The sequence below is a fragment of the Neolamprologus multifasciatus genome, chromosome 13 (genome assembly GCF_963576455.1).
Source record: "Neolamprologus multifasciatus chromosome 13, fNeoMul1.2, whole genome shotgun sequence".
Taxonomy (NCBI): domain Eukaryota; kingdom Metazoa; phylum Chordata; class Actinopteri; order Cichliformes; family Cichlidae; genus Neolamprologus; species Neolamprologus multifasciatus.
Window position 1 is genome coordinate 7,652,185 of NC_140451.1, and position 14,877 is coordinate 7,667,061.

A 14,877-nucleotide genomic window follows, 5' to 3' on the forward strand; every position below is an offset into this window, starting at 1 on the left:
TCTGCTTCAGGTCCCACAGTCAAACGAACACTGCGGCATCACTGAGAGTTAAAAACTGTCTAAATTATTTTATCTTTAATAAAATGAGCAGCACTGCTGCTTTACCAGGTGTAACAATTATGTTTAACATCCAGGCATCCATGAAAACAGGATTTATTAAATTTAACGGAGTTAGCAGGAAGTTAGCTCGCTAATTTCCACCTAAACATGATATACCATGTTCTGACTGGCTAGCTGGTATATAATGATGTGCTACGTTATCACTAGCAACACAGCTATGTTAGCATAACATAAACACAGTAAAGCTGGGGGATGAATGCGAATGCTTGTTTTGCTTAATGCGCCTTATGGTCCGAAAAATACGGTATATTAGGTATGAGTGTGCAGTGACAATAAAAAGTGGCTATTGTTGCCTTCATTTCATGTCAAAGCAGTGTGCTCCTTCTCCTTTGACCTCAGAAATCAACAAGGCATTTTCATCCAGAGAACTTTCTCTGTAATGATGCCTGTGTGAGGAAATCAGCCGCTCTGTCCCCAACAACCATGCCACAACCAAAGTCACTTTGATCTCCTTTCTTCCCAATTCTGATGCTCAGTTTGAACTTCTGTCTTACCCACGTCTACTATTTTTGGTGTCATCTTTACAAGTTCAGTAACAAACACCTAAACCATCCTGATCCAGACTGGATCAAAGTGGATGATTAAAATACAGCTTTTTGGCTTCGACGATCAATCTAATCAGCTTGTGTTTTACACTTGGACAAACCTTTTCATGTGTGTCACCACGTGGTTGTGGGTAGTGTGCTGGACTTGCATTTGTGTCACGCTCTGCATATTTCTGCAGGTCTTCATTAAAACTCCGGTGAAAAGTAGTGATCCCACAATTACTACTCACCTTCCAGAATGCTGATGTCAGGCCCACACAGGCACACCAACACATCCACAAAGGCTCCTCTGGTCACCACACAACTGTTCTGTCTGAAAAGAGAGAAACACGAGGCCGTCTTTGATCCAGCACAGAAAATCGACTGAAATCGGTTGAACCTCAAAAGCCGTAGAATCATTTGGACACGTTGGGGGAAAAACAGAGTTTGTGTTTAAGAGCTGTTAATAATGAAGGATCTCTTTTATTAAGTAGGCTGCCTAAATGTTCCTAAACTGCTTATCGATTTAAAGAGATAACACTGCAGCCTCCAGTCACTGATCATCTGTTTCCCATTAAGATCACAGACAAAGATTTTCTTCACGAACCGGCTGATGCCTCACCACAAACTGTTGAATTAAGGCAATGGGCATGGCCAACTCGGTGCATTTATTGCTTCTGAGAACGTTCGTGATCTCTGCTGTAACTGAGTCTGTGGCTCCTGCCGCTTTTGCACAGCACTGTACGACCTTCTAACCAGGAGGTAGATAAAATCCATTTAAATACCTTTTTCCCAGCCATATCCAGTCTGCTCCCTACACAAATGTATGCAGCACAAAGTGTTTACATTCACTCAGTAGGGTGTCAAGCTTTAACCTTTCAATTTAGTTGAGCAAATTAACAAACCTGCCAACATAAATATAACATATAAAGTCACAAAACGCCATAAAACTCAAACATAAGCTAAAGACAAAACACACCCTGGACCTACAGTTCAACAGTCAAACAAGCGAAACATCTAAAAATTCACCAGATAAAATAAATCCGAGCAAAGGAAACAATCAGCTGAAATGACCACACGGTTGAGTAAACGCCTCTCTGAGAGAGGCTTCAAAAAGTGAACATATGAAACAGCCCTGCATGATTTTTGTGTTGCACTGCAACAGCGCGAGTTAGGTGTTCCTAATAAACTGGAAACTTCATACACTGTAAACATCTGTAAGCAGTGGCAGCTTTGTCACATTGGTCACATCCAAGGGACCCGTCTTATCTGAAAGACCTTATAGTACCATATGCCCCAACACAGCACGTCACTATCAGACTGCTCGCTTACTTGTTGATCGGTAACAAGTAAGGTCCTGAATGCCTCCTGGGTGAGGCGTTCAGGACCTGTAAACCTGGGATGAGCCCCTGGAGCTGGCTTTGGAGTGCAGAGGTGGCCGGCGAGAGTGAAGCCTGGGTTTCTCTGCTTGTACTGTTGCCCAAGGATGGCAATAACAGATGGAGGCATGAATGGTGTTTGTTTTTCCTGCAAGTCCTGAGTGTCAGTGCAGGTCAACACAAGAAGGAAAACAAAAAAAACCCAAAGCTGTTCATCAGCTAATCAGCAAAACATTTCATCTTTCCACAGAACGATACATAAACTACTTAATTGTACTGACAAAGACAAACAGTTACTGTTATTAGTGGGTCAGTAGCTCATGGGATCAGACACTGAATGATTTGTGTTCTCATTTTTGATGAATCCTGATGGCTGAGAAAAGGCCAGAATCATATGAGTTGCCCCCAGCTCTGTCATCCTAGATGGGACTTATTTACTGAATGTCACAGGAGTTTTCACACAAAGGCTTCAAAACACGAACAACTTGGTGTTATTTCCTTTTTATTCCTGCCCTGCACATTAGTGAAGTAAAGCTCTCGCTGCTGTCATATTATTTGTAAACGTCGACATTCTGTATCGCCCTGTGTGGCCGCTGCAAAGTGTGTGCGTTCTATCAAGATTGTGAGCACAGCGCTGCAAGAGGCCACAAGTGTGTGTGCGAGAGAAAACAACAGAGACAGTGTGCGAGCTTGACGTCATGTTTTCATCACTCGGATATTAATAACGCGTACATGCCCCCACATCAGCCGCCTGCGCGCTTAATACACGCACGATACTCGAGATGGAGCACGGTTAGAGTGTGTGTATGAGAGAGGAGCGACTGTTGGTTAACTAATGACAGATTCTGGCAGCGATGAGTCCTGTGAATGTGAGCTAACATCATCAAACACGCTGTAAGAAGTTGAATCGTTAGATCGCGATCCAAACTACACACTGGAGAAGGTCCTAACAGGCTGACGCCGGCCCTTCACGTCGCCAGAGTCATCGCTGCAGCGCGGACACCCTCGCGGAGCCAGAAAAAGTCCAAAATGACAAAACACAAGGATCGGTGTGAGGCCAAAACCCAACACTGACTCAGACCAGACGAACAATGCATTCCATCTTTTTTGGAAGGCGGCTGCCTCAAATTAGTGGTGATCTGGATGCGTTTGGGAGGTTTTCTTTTCCCAAAAACAAAGATACTCTGACCTGTGATGTCCTTAGATCTGGGCGCCGGGCTCCCGGCGCCGGGCGATCAAACGAGCAGACTCTGGGTATGCTCTGGTGAGCAAGAATTCACCTCGTCATCTTAATAAAAGCTCATCAGTGTAACCAAGCAGAGCTAGTAGGGCTAGTGTTGCTAACCCAGTGGCGCTGTGTTATCTGCTGTAGGGCCTGAGCACAGGAGACCTAAACCTGACCTCAGACAGAAGAGGAGGAGTTGGTGGGGGGAGGGTGGCAGGTAACTGTGCCCCAACTTGAGGCCTGGACTTTTAGCAGGAGGGCAAGAGGTAGAGGGAAAGAGGGGGGGGGGGGGGGGGGGCTGCATGCAGATGGGTCAGCAGGCGGTCTCTTTGAAATGGAAGCCGGGGCAGGACATGAAGCGGACAAGGCTGGGGAGGGGATGTACGGTGAGACAAGGAGCTATTCTTCTGGCGAGGGAGCTGGAAGAGAGGGATGGATGCTTATCTGTGTGTTTGTGTGTGGGCGTGTTTAGGATTACCGAGAAGCGAGCCACATGCGCTGACAGAGAGCTTCACCGATGCCGCTTCCTGCTGGCAGGGGTCTGTGTGAGTCAGTCTGGTAGGAGCGCAAGAGAAACAGCACCTGCAGACCGACACGTGCACACACACACAAATTGAAAAAGACAGAATGGATATTTATTATACAGGAGTCAGAGTCACAGAGAATCATCTACAAGCCCTACAGAAACAGACTAAACTCCACTCATCTTTACATCTTGGCAGAGTGATACATACACATACATGTTACGGATACTCTGTTGTTCGAGTGGTTTTTTCCCCTCTCTTTCAACCACATTGTGTGGCAGAGATCTAATAAAAGGAGAGTCTGATGCATGTAGACAGTAACTACTGAATCACAAGCTACAGTGTGTAAGTGTAGATAAAAGATGGACCTTGTAGGACGTGTTATCAGTGAAATGAATTGTGGTTTGCCTTAGGCTCTAAAGGGTAAGCCACACAATGACATCACACCTTAAGGGATAGTGTAACATGTTTGGGTTTGCACGCAGTCTTAATAGGTTCATTATGAAATGAAGCATCAAACCACGACTGATGGGGATTTTCTACTGTTGGCTATATGACTGCATTTGGTAACAGGGTGAGCTCCTAAATGTTGGACTAACGGGTGAGAAAACACTGTGCGGTGAATGAAAACCAGGATGACTCCTCTATAAATGATGTACATCATTTATAACAACTTATATCATTTATGTAGATCATTTTTTTTAGCTATAAGGTTGCGAATCGTCAGTAATTACAAGACAATAAATACAAATTCCCTGGAGGAAAATTTACTTGGACACCAACCACGTCTGGACTACAGCACAAATACTCCTTTTGTCTGGAATTTAATGGTTTTTATGGTGCATTTACAAACCAATCAAAAAAAGAAATCGTACATGGGAAATTATTTTTAGACGGGCTTTCTGTCTTGTTTTATTTATTACACTGAGCCAAACAGCCCGGGACATGAACATGTTAATCCCACACAGCAACTCCACCAACCACTAGTTGCTCAACCTAAATGACAAGAAGATGGTCAGAGTTGTCCCTTTTGATGTTCCCTCTTCTCCAGTAAATATTCAAAGCACACTTTGAAAGGTCAACACGCTGCTTGCTCCAAAGGAGCATCTTCAATCCTGGCGTGTGACCTCTGGTCTCTGGACAGGAAAGCAAGAAGTTTCCCGATGAAGATTAAATCATTCTTTTCACTTCGGCCGATTTGCCAATGAGAGACTGAGCCAGTCTGCAGCAGGTGGACTGGTGGTTGGGAGTATTCAGAGGCCAGGACACAGGCTGGCTGGCTGGTTGGGGTGTGTATTCTGGGCCTTGGTAAGTATACTCTTTAAGCTGGGGCCATGGCCACAGACCAGTAGGAAGCCATTCATTACGCTATGCAGGGAAGGCAACGTGGGGAAAACCAGGGCGACCACGTAGCACCAAGCCTGGCCGCTGAGTTCTGGCCTGCCCCATCTCATCTCCTGCAGTCTCCACGCCCAGACAACACCCACTGGCTCACACAAACAGCTTCCACACCTCCAGGTCCTTCTTCCTCTCGCTGTCAGCTCTCTCTCAGGGCTTTTCCACCTACGAGAAGCCAGAGCTGGAGCAGATTCCCAAACCAAATATTGAACATTTCCAAGTAATTTTGCTTCCCATTATTTCAAACATAAGAATATGTCTTCATTTTCGCTGCCAGTTCCAACAAGCTCGCCAAAGGAAGTCATTCTAAAAGTAACCTATCACCCTGTTTGCTCACGGCCACGGTGCCGGACTAAAATAATCTTGTTTACCTGCGTGGATGATGAAATGTTGAATCTATTCTGGTGGGGGTTTAAATCTAGAAACTTCATCAAGTGTCTTTTAAAACTTGCTGGTGCACGGCCATACAGGATATTACAAAATAGCTGAGTTCTAAAGAAAGCTTGTGGGTCTGACTTCTAACTCAATGGTGGCCTTGATTAGCTTACTGATATAAGAGCATTTAATCATTTAATCACATTAAGGTTTTATCATTTTTCTGAAAAAAAGAAAAAAAAGAAAGAAACAGTGTAGATGAAAAAGTACTCCAGAGGGTTTTCGATTTGTGGTCTGTGCTGTTACTTCCAGTTTAGACAAGCACACGCCTGCTCATTAAAAGTTTGCTTGAGCAGCATCACCGGTTCCAGCACTGGTTCCAGTGTCCAAAGCAGAGAGCTCTGTCTTTTCTCCCTCTCTTGCTGCACTCCACAGTTACACCTCATCCACCGGGTTGGGAAGTCCCTGCATGGGAGGCTCAACCGGCTCAATCCAGCCCGGCACGGAGAAAACCGAAATATTTATAGAATTCCTCCTCCCAAAGACAGAGTGCAGAACTACACCCCATTGTGGGAGGAGATCCCGGGATAGGATCAAGCGTAAATGAATGGGAGACGATAAGACAGCAGCACAGAGACCTTCTGCAGGCTTATTTTTGTTGATCAAATGATTTCTTCCCCCTTAACTGCCTAAATTTCCTGCTTTCTTGCTACTTCTTCCACACTTGTAGGAAAATGATCATATGACTTGTGGTCAAATAAACTGGTTCCGACATGAAAAACAAAAGCAGTACTGTGTATTGTATGATTATAATGTATAAGATGCTTAAAGGAGCTTGCACTATTATATACTGACTTCCAGGAATCTTTTAAAACAACTAGGAGACAAGCGTATACTGTATACGTATGTATCAGCTCTTTGAATGCTGCAACAATAAAAAGAGATGAAGAGATGAAGGTTATGACACGCCATGCTGTATAAAACACAGCATGGCGTGTCATAACCTGCATTCTCTCTGAAGACCACTAGATGGCAGGTGCTGTGATTGCAGACCTGTGATCCTATAGAAATGTACAGAATAATGGCTTTGTGTCTTGACCCCTTAAAACACATTCATGCTGAGGTTGTGACTGATGACACGTCATCCAATGAGCAGCCAGTTTCCCAGTCAGACCCATCCTTCCTCCACACATCTGTTTTTTCTGAAACTGAGATGATTGTGAAAACGTTTATCTTCGTATATCTAGGTGCATCTTTTATACTGTATGGATACAGCTAGCTGGTTTAGCGCCCACTGTTTATTATTAATGTAGAAAATAAATGTTACTGTAGTTATGCTTGCTCATTAAATATAAGTTAGACTTATGCGTCTCCTTAGGTGGTGAAGCAATTTCCACTTCGACATGATTTTCCAAGCAATAACAGATATGGTTAGCAAGTTAGCTGTGGCTGCATAGATCAGACAATGTTTGGTTCACATTATTAGCTGATAAACTCATAAAAAATGGCCGGATACCAAATGAATTCTGGAAGTCTGGATAAATTAGCGGCTAAATCTTAACCACTTAAAACTGGCTTTTGCTATGTGACGGTCTTCTGTGTTAGCAGGCACACTGGAGTTAGCTAACATTAGCCAGAAGAAAGGCAGCTCCAGAGTGGATTTATTCTCAAGCATGCCCATCACATCCTTCAGATTTTCAGAGAAACATACTTCACATTCTTCAGATTAGATGTGACATGTTGTGAGTCCTTCAGAAGTCACTCCAGACACTATTTGAGGAAATGGTGAGAGTTGGTAACATCGCTGGCAACAAAATACATTAAAACATGAAAAAAAGCATCCACTGTATGTGCTTCTATTTAAATATGGAGGTTTGCAAACATTGCAAATAATTGGCACAGCGGTCTAGTGGTCGCCTCACAGCCAGGAGGTTTTGGGTTTGCATGTGCCTGTGTGGGTTCTCTCTGGGTACTTAAACTTCCTCCCACAGTCCAAAGGCACACATGTTAGGTTTAGAGGCCATTCTAAAAGATTGGTAGATGTGAACGTTAGTGTGAAGGGTTGCAAGTCTGTCTTTGTTGAGCCCTGATTATACTGATTATGCTGCGGACATGGACAGCTGGATACCCAACTGCCAATAAGTCATTCCTGTTATTCGTCTCTTTACTTCACTCCTTGAGGCACATTCATAGTTCGTGCATTGTAATGTAAATACTCTGCAGACGAGTCTACGTGATCACAAAAAACATGCAGGAATAACATCTGCACAGACTCTCACGCTCACCGTATGATCGTGAAATTCACATCTCTTCACATCCCAGTGGAGCCGTGGACACAAAGTATAATCGAGGCTTTAGTGCATTTATTCAAAACAGACATATTTATTATATCATATAAAAATATATTTATCAATGCAGCTGTTTTAGATACTTTACAACCTCATAGTGCAACCATGCGTCCCCCTATAGCTGTGGATTGGAACTTCAGACAAAAAAAATACAAGAAAAACTTGAATTATGAAAATATCAAACCCTCCTTGCATGCCTTGTTCTCTAAGCAGACATTTAACTGTTTGTGTGTGCCTTTTTGTGTGTTGCAACAAGCCTCATTCTGCTTTTGGGTCCGTTAAAAATAGTGGTGGTGGATGTGAGGTCCCTTCAGACTCTGTTATCAGGCTGCCCTGCCGTCCCTCCCACTGCCGCAACCACAGACTGACCACATGTTGTTGCAAGCGCACATGCGCGCACATGCACACAGCAAGTGTAAGCGCAAATAATTGCACAGCGATCCAGGGCTCCGTCCAGTAAAACACATTCACAAAGAAACGCATAAATCGGCGTTCACATAAAAGCAGATAGAGGTTAGGCAGAGTGTGGACGCGCCCAATTAGACAAAAAGAGATCCAATAAAGACGAGCTAAATATAAAAAAAAAAAACAAAAGAAACACACAAACTTTCCCTTGCCCTGCACGGCCGTATTCTTGCACAAACAAAGCTTATAAGTGCACTCCATGTGCATGACTATATCACTGTTAACAGTTATAACAGAGCATCGCAGCTGGCCCCCAGGGAGTTGTTTGTTATTTTATTATGTCCAGAGGTGGGTGTACATACTGGTACTAGCAGCATAGGGGGTGTGCATGTGTGAAGGATTGACACTCAGCTGTCCTTTATCATCACTCCTGCTCGAATATCCTGCAGTAGTAAAACAGGAGCTCCCTGAACAAGAGGCCAGGGGTTAGTTTACTTTGTACATAACAAAAGTAAAGATCAATGATATGAGTGGACAGCAACTAATGACCATAAACATGAGACATTACATTTGTACTTGGGCAAAACTGACCACCTTAAAATGGCTGAATATATATATAAATTTTTAATGGAAACTGTCTGACAATATGGATTGGAAATAAGTGGTAGACAAATCAATTCTGCAGAAGAAAGTCAGGACGTAAACATATGAAGTTTACAGGCATCCAACGCTGGTAGGGAAATTGTCTCCAAATGTTGGACATCACGATATATCATGATGTGAAGACATCAGACTAAACATATTCCTAAATAAGAAGGTTTTGGACAAATATGGTGAAGCTGATTACGATCACATGAAGTCCTTTTGAATATACCCTATTTTATTTATTATATTATATTATATTATTATATCTATTTTCGCACTTAAAATCCTTTAATTTTCTCAAAAATCGACAGTGCGCCTTATATGTATGAATTCTGGTTGTGCTTACTGACCGCAAACCGATAGCAGCAACTTCGCTCATGCGCGATTCATTTGCAGTTTTTACGGGTAGGGGTGAATATCTCCTGCTCTGACATCAGCTTGGGGCGACTGCTGCGTGAGGACTGCCGCCTGTGAGCGCTTTCGCACAGGCGAGGTGCCGATTGAAGCAACCGCTGATGGTTGAGAGTAAGACCGATACGTGCTTCCATGTGAATAAGTCGTCATAAGTCTCCAGTAACGCCAGAAAAAGTCACTAAGTCGCTAAGGGGGTGTGAAAACTCGCTAAATATAGCGACAAAGTCGCTAAGTTGGCAACACCGCCAAAACTCCGCTTCAGGTCCCAAAGTCAAACAAACACTACGGTACACTGAGAGTTAAAAACTGTCTAAATTATTTCACCTTTAATAAAATGATCAGCGTTGCTGCTTTACCAGGTGTAACAATTAAGTTTAACATCCAGGAATCCATGAAAACGGAATTTATTAAATTTAACGGAGTTAGCACGAAGTTAGCTCGCTAGTTTCCACCTAAACATGATATAGCATGTTCTGACTGAGAGATTTCTGAAAAAAATGAAAATGTACAGCTCTGCTATCACTTCCAACATAAATGAAGACAGGAAGACTAAACAGCAGTGGCGTTTGCAGGGTTACTGAAGTTGGGCTAGCTGGCATATAATGATGTGCTACGTGATCGCTAGCGACACAGCTATGTTAGCATAACAAACAGTGAAGCTGGAGGATGAATGCTAACTTTTTTCCACTCAATAAAAGTTAACGTGAGGGTTCCCGATGGTTAGGGACAAATGCAATCGCATGGCAGGATGCTGTAAACGGATCAAACTTCAGTCAGGAGAACAACTGAGATAATCCATCCACAATATGAGGTTAGTCATTAATGTACTGCAACAACACGGGAACAGAGCAGCTGCGAGATAATTCTACATTAATGGATCAATGGTATGGAAGAGGAGGAAGCAAGAAGAATGGTCGAAGAAGAAGAATCCGGTTCGCCTTATGGTCAGAAAAATACGGTATTCAATAAAAAGTGAATGGTTACAATATTAAATAATGTAACCACATTGTATAACCTAGAATTCATACAGACATCCATTGAGACGACTTGTGACTATAGGGGTTGCCAAATGAATAAATCCCTGAGGTATGTTGACACACTGGGACAAAATTAGATACAATAAAATGGGTTCAATATGAACCAACAAGGACATAAATAAATAAATATTTTAAATTCATAAATAAAGAGTAGTTTATATCTACCACTGTAAGAAATGTTTTGGGCAGTTGCCCACTTTGCCCGGTTGGAACTGCCACCTGTATGTTGACAAAATAGCGCAAAACGTCTGACACCAATACCAGACACCTGGGATTCCCACTGGACTGGATATATCTGATGGCATTTTAAAAGCAGGCTGACTGGGTGTGCAGGCGCACACATTCTTTCTCTGGTTCAGCCCAGAGGCTTTTCTCAGAAAGCCCAGGCAGATCGCTGGCTAAAGGCAGCAGTCGGCAGGCCAAAAGAAAATTATTTGAAGACAGCAGAGAAGAATGCACTGAGGAAAGCTACACCAACGCAACTGCTGCCAGAGACGAGGCTACAACGATACTCCGAATTCAAGAACCTCCTCAGCCTCTGTTGTGAAAATACACAAAGGATTACATGTGTCGAGTTGGCCCTTCTCAAACCACCACAGGCCGCAGCTTTATATGTCTGGCCTGTACCCGGCGCTGTGGGCCAGGGCTGCTGCTGGCGCGTGTCGAAAGTGGAGTCCAGTGTCGGGTTGGGTTAGTGCCGGTCTGTCCGGTGGGCTTGTTAAGCTTGGTCCAGATTGTATCAACAGAGGTTTTGGGCAAGACGGGGTGACTGAAGTGAATCCAGTGGTTTTCAGAGATGTTTGATCACAGGGAAGGGGTCTCACCCAGGCCACGCAGAAGACAGCAATGCCCTAAGTTCAACCAATTAATCAGGCTGACCAAATCCGGATGACGTAGAGAGAATCAGGCCAGGACATTGAAGCCTGCCTAGGATGAGTTCTGACTCAGTGTATATCTAGAACTGCAGTGCATGCATGAAAATGTCCTATTTCTATCACACTACTTTAATATATTCTGCACAGAACATCTTATAGTCAAATAAGCTTTCCATCTCGAGGGGAAAAACAAAACAAAAACCCAGATCAGTCTGTGCCACTAAAAGTTTGTAAAAGGTGAAAATACTGTTGTAAATTGAGAAAAATAGTATGGAAATTTAAGACAAGGGCGACTCTTTCAATTCAGTTTTATCTTATTTATATAGCAACAACAGTCACCTCAAGCTCTTTATGTTGCGAAGTAAAAAAGTGCCTAATAGGGTTGGGCGATTGGACGAATATATCGACAATCAACGATAGGCTGAGCCCATCGTTGATCGTTTTTACAAGGGTGATTTATTTGCCCATGAGTAAGTTTGCTAATAACGATGGAGCTAATAGAAGCAGTCAACAGGAAGAAGAAAAAAAAATAGTAGCGCTGTTTTAACAGCACCCTCTTTCATCTGTGAGCACATGCACCCTCCTCAGAATGCGCCCAAATGCTTGTTGATGGAGCTGCAGAAGCTGGTGATAGCCTAGCATACTCAGCCGGATGGTGGACATGTGCATGCTCATGCAAGTTAGTCATGTTTGGGTACTTTGCTCGCACTATACGTCTGCACAAGCGGCACACCGCTTTCCATCCTAAATTGGCGACTTTTTTTTTTTTGTCATCATGACGACTAACGCGATTAACAATTAACCCACCTGGAGCGCAGAGTCAAAGTCCCTGAATTGTCTCTGTCAACGTATTTCGGCAGTTTATCCAAAGTCTGTTTATTCTGCGCTCCAGATTAGTTGAGCGCGTAAAATGTTTTAATCACGTTAATCGTTATGACTGCGCTGACAGCCCTAATTTTTCTGGGAAATTAGTTTATCCATGTTTGGACTTCTGTGTTGTAAACGTGCAAATCAGTCCGTGCATGATTACACTGCTCCGGCCATCAAAAAGTCTGCGCATGCGTGAATATATCGCCCATCGTTGATTATTGGACTGATGTCGGTTGGACAATTTTTACATATCGCCCAACCCTAGTGCCTACAATAATATATACAAGATCCCAATATTCAGATGCCACTGTGAAAAAGCACTTGGTGACAGTGGGAAGGAAAAACTCTATTTTAACAGAAAGAAACCTTAGGCAGAACCAGGATCAGCGAAGGCCAGCCTTCAAGGGATGAGCTTCGAGGCTGATCTATTAAGCTAAAATCAAAGTGTCTAAAACAGCAATTTCTCAAGTTGCCTCTGGCTGACTTCAAAAGCAAATCCCTCAGACTCCCATTTTAAATGTCAGTGAATCCTAATGTTCTGTAAATCCCAGCAGTGACATCACCAATAGGCGCACTGCTGTCTGGATCCGGACCCAGAGGCCGTTCTTTAAGGACCCAGATTTACTAGAGTTTGACAGACTGTTCGCATTTTATTCTGAGCAACGTTTCTTGTATTTACAGTAGGACTATTTTGATCTGCAGAGCCTTTGTCTTTACGATATTTAATGCGTTCCTGACTTTACTACTGGAACACACCGACTCACTCCAGAGGAAACTGAATGCAGCTTAAACGTGGAGCAGATCAAACGCATCAGTGTAACTCATCCCATGTGACGCTAATCACCCAATCAAAAGCGTGTGTGAAAACTTCATGAGACGAAATGCAAAAATCTGAAAGATTTCAGTAAATCAATATTACAGCTCATCGATGTACATGTGAGAAGAAGAAAGAAGCAACAGGGAAACTTAAACTCTTACATTATTACACATTAACAACTTTATTTGAAGACTTCTACTTCAAAAGTGGACACTTTAGGTCACTGTGGAAGTGAATAATAACCATTGTTGAAATACTGTTGAATTATACTTTGTTGTATTTGACAGTCAGTTGTTAACTACATACAAACACTGATACAACCTTTAGGCTACTCTTCATAGCAGAGAGCTCTACTGAGGATCTGGGGTGAGATAGTCACTGTTTATTTGGAGTTTATGCAAGTCAAGTCAGAGTAGTGGTTAAACTTTCTCTGATTTTTAATGTTCAGTATAAAAGAATTCTTATAATCGTGCAAAAAAAAAAAAAAAAAAACTAGCCAAAAAAAGTGTCTGATGGAAACATTTCCTTGTATGAGACTTATTACCGCCTGTGTGAAAGTCAGCAGGGTGGCAGAGCCGGCCTCGGTAGCGGTGATGGTTCCCAGCTAACAGTTGTTCTTTGACAATAACAGAGGAAGTCATTTCTCCCTCGAGCAAAAACATCTGCTACCTGTTATACACAAACACACACAGCGACGCACATTAACATACATCAGACAGGTCCCGGGGCCAAAACCAGAATCCTCGTAAGCTCGGTGTAAACAGCGCCAGAGTGAGGCATACATGAACGTGCACATACGTGCACGCTCGCTCCCAGTCTCTGCCGCTCCAGTCTAAACATCGTCCTTGTTTCTCACACACAGAGCAGGGAGGCTACCGTCTATATCTGCGACGTGTGTGTGTGTGTGTGTGTGTGTGTGTGTGTGTGTGTGTGTGTGTGTGTGTGTGTGTGTGTGTGTGTGAGAGAGAGATGCTCCCTTCCATACGTACACTCAGACCTCTATCTCTGTCTTACTAAGTTTAGACCACTTCACCTGCATTGGGCTCTGCAGCTTTTTGCATATCTGCCTCCATCATCTCCACAATGCCCTCATTGTGCCCTCACATTAGCGTACACCTACTCACCTGCTATCTGTAGCCTCGGTATAGATAGTCCCCACAGATAATCAATCCCCGCCGATCAAACGAGTTCATCGTTACTTTATTAAACTCTTGAAACACACGAGACACCTGAAGCTTTGACGCAGTCATGAAATTATTAACACAAAACAGATGAACAGAGCGATTCAGAGCTACACGTGGGAGATCTTACATTATAAACACATCGTAGCATTAATTAGGATTCCGTCCTCGCAGTTTTATTTCATTATATAATGTTATTATAAGTGTGACTACAAAACAATACCATTGACGGGGTAATGTATAGCAAAAAATAGCAGGCCTAATAACAACAGCATTATTAATAAGGAAGAAATGGAGAATTAAACCCAAATATGTAACAATTCAGAGTAAAAGGACTGATGTTCAACACAACTGTAAGTTAAAAACAGGAAACGTGATGTATATGTGCTGCAGTGGCTTATTATGTATTCACACTGTGGATGCAGCAAAGCTGAGCAGACAGTGTGTGAGGTACAATGGTCTGGTGTGCTTTCAGTGGAAGGAAAAAGGAAATGAAATGTCTAAGAAAGCCTGTAGGCTTCGGCTTTGCTGTATCCCGTACAGATATTTGTGTGTCTGTGCGAATGTGACATGCGCTACATGTGAGCCGTCTTAGGATGGCTACAAAAAAGGTTCAAATGAAAAAAACTGCACAAAGAGGAAGCGAAATGGGGTTGAAACGGACTAAAACTGCCAAATAAGCAGATGTGTGACTAAACCTTTTCAAATTCAAACTCTAATGCAGGGTGTGATTAAAGAGG

At 43.0% G+C, this 14,877-nt stretch overlaps 1 protein-coding gene across 4 annotated transcripts in view; it reads right to left on the reverse strand.

Annotated features, from left to right (window-relative positions):
- Positions 1-14,877, reverse strand: part of thada (THADA armadillo repeat containing) — a 122,491-nt gene that overhangs the window by 43,384 nt on the left and 64,230 nt on the right. For all 4 annotated transcript variants that reach the window (XR_014877744.1, XM_085183497.1, XM_085183498.1 and 1 more), the window contains 2 exons: positions 3,727-3,830; positions 896-978 (listed from right to left, as the gene is read on the reverse strand). Coding sequence is in view for 3 of the 4 variants with exons in the window: in XM_085183497.1 (XP_085039623.1) it covers positions 896-978; positions 3,727-3,830 (187 nt within the window). In the remaining variant the exon portion in view is untranslated. The remainder of the gene's footprint in view (positions 1-895; positions 979-3,726; positions 3,831-14,877) is intronic.